Source organism: Leguminivora glycinivorella, chromosome 1 (assembly GCF_023078275.1).
Source record: "Leguminivora glycinivorella isolate SPB_JAAS2020 chromosome 1, LegGlyc_1.1, whole genome shotgun sequence".
Taxonomy (NCBI): domain Eukaryota; kingdom Metazoa; phylum Arthropoda; class Insecta; order Lepidoptera; family Tortricidae; genus Leguminivora; species Leguminivora glycinivorella.
This window is the reverse complement of record NC_062971.1, coordinates 10,318,228-10,326,240: the sequence shown is the minus strand read 5'-3', so window position 1 is coordinate 10,326,240 and position 8,013 is coordinate 10,318,228. Positions and strand designations below refer to the sequence as shown.

The 8,013-nt window shown below is 37.5% G+C and overlaps 1 protein-coding gene across 1 annotated transcript; it reads left to right on the top strand.

Annotated features, from left to right (window-relative positions):
- Positions 1 to 1,092: 1,092 nt before the first annotated feature.
- LOC125228410 lies at positions 1,093 to 6,392 on the top strand. The gene is made up of 5 exons (XM_048132979.1): positions 1,093 to 1,948; positions 2,286 to 2,434; positions 3,347 to 3,580; positions 5,214 to 5,452; positions 6,021 to 6,392. Exons 1-5 carry the CDS (start codon positions 1,321 to 1,323, stop codon positions 6,229 to 6,231), a joined length of 1,461 nt encoding a protein of 486 aa, XP_047988936.1. The 5' UTR covers positions 1,093 to 1,320; the 3' UTR covers positions 6,232 to 6,392.
- The last annotated feature ends 1,621 nt before the right edge of the window (positions 6,393 to 8,013 follow it).

The following is an 8,013-nucleotide window of genomic DNA, read 5'->3' as shown; positions in this document are numbered from 1 at the left end:
GTATTTTTCACTGTATGTCACTCGCGGGCAGCGGTCGGGAGCAGACTGACTTGCGCGGCGAACAATGTTGCTCGCTATTTAACTTTTTCGCACGCGAAGTAGATACACTTTTTCCTTCTATCTTGATTTAGTTCTGTGGACGTAACGCTCAATACTAAAAAAACTGTGATTCTATCATCCACATTGACAGCTCTGTCTATAAGCTCATCCACTAATCTCCTGTCAGTCGGATCGAGGCGCCCGTGGCGAAAATATCTAAAGAAAAATAAGAAAATATGCCTACATACGTTGTCAAACTGTGTAAAAATGACACCTATCGAAAAAAAAAATACGGAGTAACTTTTCATGCGTAAATTAATACGTTATCAAGTTATTATACGTAAAATCACAATATTAATGAATGTTCATAATCAGAAACCAACCAATTGCAAAACAAAAATGTGACCAGTATTTTTTTAAATAGTGTTTGCACACGGTGCACAGAGTCATTATTATTTGTTAAAAACAAGATATTTCTAAGTTTCAAGTGAAATAATTAATTTTTGATAAATTAAATGAAGAATTGATTTTCTTTTGACCTGAATTATAATTATTTTGATTTTAAATCGTGTTTGCACATCGCTAACCGTCTGTCATTGCTGGCTGAAGGTTCCGCCACCAAGCCATAAAATAGAATTAAAAAAAAGTCCGCCATTGTAGGGTCACAGCCGGTCTTCAGTGAGGCTCTCTCTGTTTCTATTACTACTCTATGACATACATAAAAACGCCTGTATCCCATAAGGGGTAGGCAGAACACATGCAACTACTAAAGCGTCAGTGCCACTTTTGGCAAGTAAGGAGTTGAAAGAAAACGAAACTGTGATATTATAAATTAATTATGCCTATTATGAACATTACATTTTATAATGAAATGCCCTTCTCATTCAAAAATAAACTGGTCAAATCACAACTTCAAATAAACGAAGTTTGCCGCATTATTATTTAGAAATGTAACATTTAAGTTATTGAAATAATCTTTCATTAGGTATTTAATACATTATTTGGCGCTTGACGTTATACCTACAGTGATCTACTCAAGATGTAAAAATTAGTTTTGTGAGAGAAAAGACGGTAGACGATACCCGATGTGAAGAGACTGACGAGTTTTATGAAGCTACCCGACATAAATCATCTTCAGTTTAAACACGGCGAATAACGGTCACGCTGGCCGTGACTCGTGCCTGCAGGTTATAGTGCAATAACATTTATAAAACAAGAATAAGATAACCAAACAACAAGTGTTCATAGAAGCTGTGTAAGGTGATTTCACTGAAGTCGAATATGGATAAATACCAAGACAAAGAAAATGTAAAAGCGAAAACAAGGATTCCTTTACCATTGGCACCCCTGCCAGCTCTGCCAAACCACTTGCTTAAAAAAATAAGCGAGAGACCCCCATTGAATACATTAGCTGGCCCTAATGGACTCAGTCAAAATGTGCCCTCTAGTTTGCTGTGCGTGGCTGGACCAAGCAATGCAAAAAACAAAAGCATCGTGGATAGACTGAAAAGTCCTTTTCAAATTGACACAAAATTCGTAACAGTGCAACGGGGATGTGAATATTTGGACTTTAATTCTGTTGCTTACCAAGATGATAAGCGAAGAGTTTCAGAGCCAACTGTCATTACTGTTAGCAGTGATGAGGAAAATGAATCAAATGAAAAGGAAATATATTTCACTGATAAAGACAGCCTTGCTAATAAGAGGCGGATGTCAGCAAGCACTCCGGCTCTTAACACATTAGTTCCAGCCAGGGTGAAGAATATCAAGCGAAGCTTAAAGAGACCTCATAGTAGGGAACTGCAAGGGTTAACGCCGCTGGAAAATCGGGAAAAGGTGGATGATAGAGTGAAACGGAGACTGAATTTCAATCAGACAGTTACAGAGAGGATGCAGACACCAGATTTATGTACGTAGCATAACCTAATCACAAAATTAATATTAAAAAAAAAAAACCCCGACCGCGATATAGTGGACCGATTTCCATGAGACATGGCTAAGAACACTCCCGACTAATTCAGCTTTCAAACAAAAAAAAACTAAATCTAAATCGGTTTATCCGTTTGGGAGCTACGATGTCACAGACAGAAACACACACAGACAGACAGACAGACACGTCAAACGTATAACACCCCGTCGTTTTTGCGTCGGGGGTTAAAAATGATTAATAACAATTTTTTTAAACTTTTTCCTATTTAGATCATTTGGATTTCTATTAAAATCATATTGTGTCATTTTATTTACAGCACTGAAATCATACATGGCTAATATGGACAGAGATTACGCAGGTGAAATTCTATCATATCTTCTACAAGCCGAGAGGAAAACAGCGGCGCTCCCGCGGGTGAAGAATGAGACGAGAGCTTGCGTTATCAACTGGCTGATGAAAATAAATGTATGTATCATATAATTTCCTATCTTTATACTCGTACTGCAGATGTTATGATGCATCATTTTCAAATACAATGAGCCCGATAGGTACATGTTATAAACCTAAATATGTAAATGCAATGTACTAAGAAAACGTGACCACCGGTAGCATGGTCGCGCGATAGACGATAAAATATCAGGCCGTCCCTATCGCACTATTAGTAAGTGCGATAGGGACGGCCAGATGTTTTATCATTTATCGCGCGACCATAATTGCCTGCCAGGGTACGTAGCCGAATGACACAAACGCTCACGAAACGGTCACGAAAACAACACTCGTAGATATCTATCTCTATCGCTCTTGCGTATGGGCGTGACAGAGCCAGACTACCTTTCGCGGCGTTTCGTTTTCGTTTTGCGTCGCAGAAATGCCATTCGGCTATGGCACCTCGGCAGGCCTCCAGTTGGCCGCGGCTGTAAACCAGCGTCCATTGCTATCGCGGTGCTGATTCAGATTTACACATCTTGTGATGGTTTTGATTTTATTTTGATATGACTAAAATATCGATCTTGGTGATTATGATTAGTGTATATGGATTGAATTGTTTGCTCCAAAGTCAAGATTAACGCTAAACACCAAAATGATCTTCAAGGTCTTAATAAAGCTATATCATAATGTTGTCTTCGGTTACCGCGATAGTTACTCATGAAATAAAACTATGGAAACGGATTTAAAGGTCGGGATGAATTTTAAATTCATTATACGCGATTTAATCCGTTTCCATAGTTTTATTTCTATATCAAATGATTAAATTAGATATTTGATAAATAATCCATTTTGTAGTTAAAACTACGAACCTATTATTGTTTGACGAGTAACTAAGTTCGAGTTTACTTCCATAATGATGTTTGTCATTGACAATCGAATTCAACCTAGGGCGTAGACGGCAACCCAGCCACCATTCAAACTGCGGTGTGGTACCTGGACGCCGTGCTGGCCACCGGCAACGTGACGCTAGAGAATATGCAGCTAGTGGCCGCAGCAGCTTACTGGATTGCGACCAAGCACCACGGCCCGCTGACTCCTGCGTCCAAGCTTGTCAAATACGCCAACCATGCCTTTACGCACCAGAGGCTGTTGGAAGCGGAGAAAGTAATATTGGCTAGATTGGTATGTACCTATACTACATATATACTTCTGAAAAACAGAACGCTTATAGGACCAGTTTCTTGATCATGGGCATAAGACGCTGGAGAACATACAACTGATTCTCGCGGCGGCCTACTGGATTGTGACCAAGCCCCACGGGCCGCTGACTCCTGCGTCCAAGCTTGTCAAATACGCCAACCATGCCTTTACGCACCAGAGGCTGCTGGAAGCGGAGAAAGTCATATTGGCTAGATTGGTATGTATCCTGTTTTTTTTATGAGTTCCGTGAAGTTTGTTTGATCAGTGTTCTGAAAGGTTGCAAGTTAAAATCTGTTTTTGTTAATGGATTTTAATTTTTCAAATAATACAAAAAAAAATACTTCTCACTGACGTAATGCACTAAACCCTGATCCGTCCTTAACACAACATCAACAAACGTCACCTTATTTTATCAGTTTACTAGCTTTTACCCGCGGCTTCGCCCGCGTAATAAAAGTATTCATTAAGATTTTCATTTGGATACTTATGTTTCTCTGTAGGTATATTTATCTGCGATTATTTCGATTGCACATAATACTTTTGCTTGCAATGATTGTAGAAATATTACACATCGACCACAGCGTAGGTAATTCTATATACGCTGGGGAAACCTTTATAAACATCCCACATAGCCCGTATTTCGACACTATGATCGGTGGGTAAAAAGTACTTTTTTCTATTATCCCTTACAATTTTTTACATTTTGCTTATACTTATCGCAAACGTAATCTTCAAGCAAGCAAACAACGATCGTCTTAGAGCACATTGATTGTAAGAGACCGCCGACCGATTATCCGTATCCCTCTAACGATACCCATATTATCCGTATCCGTATCCCTATCCCTATCGCTATCGCTATCGCTATCGCTATCGCTATCGCTATCCCTATCGCTATCCCTATCCCTATCGCTATCCCTATCGCTATCCCTATCGCTATCCCTATCCCTTATCAAGATGTTTAATGATATAACACTTTAAGTTCTCGCGCTTTGTACACATATTTAAAGTCACAGGTCGAACGCGATTAATTAACATTATTTTTACCTTTTTTCCCAACGTTTCGGCCAGGTTGCACTGGCCATGGTCGCGGAAGACTGACGTCCCAGCAAAATGTCACCGGAGATGTAAACAACACAAAACTACCCGATATTAATTTATATAAATGTTCGGGGTAGACAAATAAATATAATCTACCCGCTTTTAGTTAATGTTTATTTCCCACCATGTTTATTTTAAAGGTAAAAATAATGTTAATTAATCGCGTTCGACCTGTATGTGACTTTAAATATATGTTTAATGATTTCTTATCAAGTGCTAAAATATAAAGTTTCATGGTTTTATCTTTTAAAATTAAGAAATCCCATACAAACTTTCAACCTCTTTTTCAACCCCTTCATCCCTTTTTTTCGAAATAAAAAGTAGCCTATGTTTTGTCTCAGGGTCTAAAGATTATCTGTTCCAAATTTCATCAAAATCGGCTGCGTGGTTTAAGCGGGAAAGCGTAACAGACAGACAGACAGACAGACAGACAGACAGACAGACAGACAGAGTTACTTTCGCATTTATAATATTAGTATGGATTATAGTTATAAAATGTACTCTTTGTTTTGTCCAGAAATTTCCTCTCCTACCAGTAGTGCCCCAAGACTACATTTGGTACTTCGCGTGGTGGTGCAACCATGAGCGGCCCGGCGAGATCGAGGTGGCCACCACGTTCCTCTGCCTCTGCGGGCTGATGGTGAACAAGAGCCTCTGCTCGGAGTACCCGTCCGTCGTGGCCGCAGCTTCCGTGAGGAATGCACTGTTGTTGCTGAAGAAGAAGGAGCTGATACCGAGACTTCAGAAATGTCCAGCGTAAGTGGAAATTCATATTTTTCTATCATGATCACCTTAAACTATAATCTGGCACATACGAGATACCAAAATAATTATGGATCGGTCTAAAATGATTAAATTAATGATTATTTAAAACAGTGAGTAGGTATTCATACAGCTGATATATACAGCTGTATGCTTGGGTTAAACCATTTAAACTCAACATGGTAGGGAATCCCCTTGTTGATGTTGGAGGGGATCCCCTTAAATGACGAGGGCTTCACTTTACGCATTATCGCCGAAAAAGGAAATTTAATGTGTGTTTATCAGCGTTTCGCCTCACTGTGGCAACCTTTAAAGTTTATGTAAATTGTTGATACTATAAATTATTTGAATATTTGTAGGGTGCTAAATCTAGGATTTTAATTTAATTTTATAAGACTCGGTTGAGTTGGCTGAAAGTAGTCGCTCAAGACCGTAACATAAAGTGAATTGTTCTGAGAGCCCTATGTCCCTATAAAGGATAACAGAAATGTATCATCATGAGGGTACCTACCAGTAAAGTTGTAGCAATTGTCTTATTCGTCTATTTTTCCTTTGGTTTTAGATACGTAGCAGCCGAAAAAAAGGCCGCGAACTTATCGCACATATGTGCCATCCTCCGCCACGCGGTGCGCGTAGTGGGCGCAAAGAACTACAGATACAAGTTCATATTCGAGCAGTACGGAATGCCGCCCAAGTATATCGCGCAGACCATCGTGAGCTGGGCCAACGAGCTCGCTGTCATGGACACTAGGAGTACCGCTGTCATATTTTGAAGGGTTCACCGGGTGGGCCCTGTAACAAAAGCCAAAAATTTTGCTGTAGGCTCCTTAAACTGACCAACATTTGTTCAGCGACTTTCAAAAATGTTGAAGTCTTAATTTATATTATTTTCATACAAAATAAATATTATCTTCACGTAATTACGCCATTATTGTTGTCACTGCAATGTCACAGTTTCGTTTTTCTTTCAACCCCTTATTTGCCAAGAGTGACACTGAAGCTTTAATAGTTTCATGTGTTCTGCCTACCCCTTATGGGATACAGGCGTGATTGTATGTATGTATGTATGTATTGTTGTCATTGTCGTTGTCTGTCACGCTTTAGACAAAATTAGTAATACATTACCTCTTAGTAAAAACTTTCTTAAGGCTAATAAAATCAAAATACACGTTATTTTTAAAAGTCGCAGAACAAATGTTGGTCTGTGGAGTATACTAGTAGGCTACAGTTATTTTTCTTGCTTTTGTTACAGGGCGCACTCTTGTGGAATGAACTGCACTTGTATTTATGGTTAAAGATTTACTTTTATCCGTAACATCGCTCACATACATATTAAACATGAATGATTAGACATGTCTCTAAATGGTTATTCAATTAATGTTAATTAGTTTGTTTTTAATTAGTCATTCTCGGTAGGTAGTAATTTAATTCAAACATTTTGCTAAATTAATTAATTCGTTGTTTGGTGAAAAAATATACTTATTGTTTTTTCATTGTTCATAATCATTCTACACAACATATTTAAAAATGATGTAATATTTAAATATAAAACTCGTAATGCATAGATCCGCATAGTTACTAGTATAAGTAGTTGTAATTTTATTATAGGGTGTTTAAATGTGACGTAATTACGTATTGCACAGTTGGACTTTGATTGATTAGCAACTAATTAATGACGTATTAAATTAGTTTATTATATGTATGAAATTAAATTATATATGTGACTTTATTTGTTATTGTATCTTGAATAATTGTTACATTGCCGTTAAAGAGATGCTCACAGTTGCTAGTTGTTTTGAAAAGTAGACATTAATAATGAGCTTAATTGTAAATATGTATTAGCCTAATCTGACTTTAATATTAACCATACTTAACTTTCACAAAAAAAAACTATGCATTTTAATTCTATGACTAATCATGATAAAATTTATAAAACTCTGACATTCTTAATACACGACACTAGATGTAACATACTTAATAGTAATTGATCAAACCGATTTCAATGTTTTTTAACTTTAATTAAGAGGATATTGAGGGTTATCTGACTTATAAAATAAATCATTTTTTTTGCGTGGATACGTGTAAGTTTAATTTGGATAGTAAGCACCACAATGAAATTAATAATTAAATTAAAGATTTTAAAAGGATATTATTTACTTTTTCCCCTCACTAGCTCGGAAACACGTGTTTTGTCCTTTAATACCAGCGGGTAAAAACGCATTTTATCCACTAGTGGGTAAAGTAATTTGACCTTGAATAAAGTCAAATTAACTGCTTTAAAATTCATAAAAGTAGGTGAATCTAGTAATAAAGATGATTTACCACCTGTGGAACTACTGGAAGCAGTGACAAACGAATTTTTTGCGTTGTAGTTTCCTCGCTATAGTGAGGGGAAAAGTTTTGTGTTACACTCGGGTGCAAATGTATTTTACTTCTCGTGTGTTAAAAAACTCGCAAGTTCAGGATTCTATTCTCGAACCACTCGCTTCGCTCGTGGTTCAACTATAGAATCCTTTCACTTGCTCGTTTTTCAATTCCACACTCGGCGTTAAAAT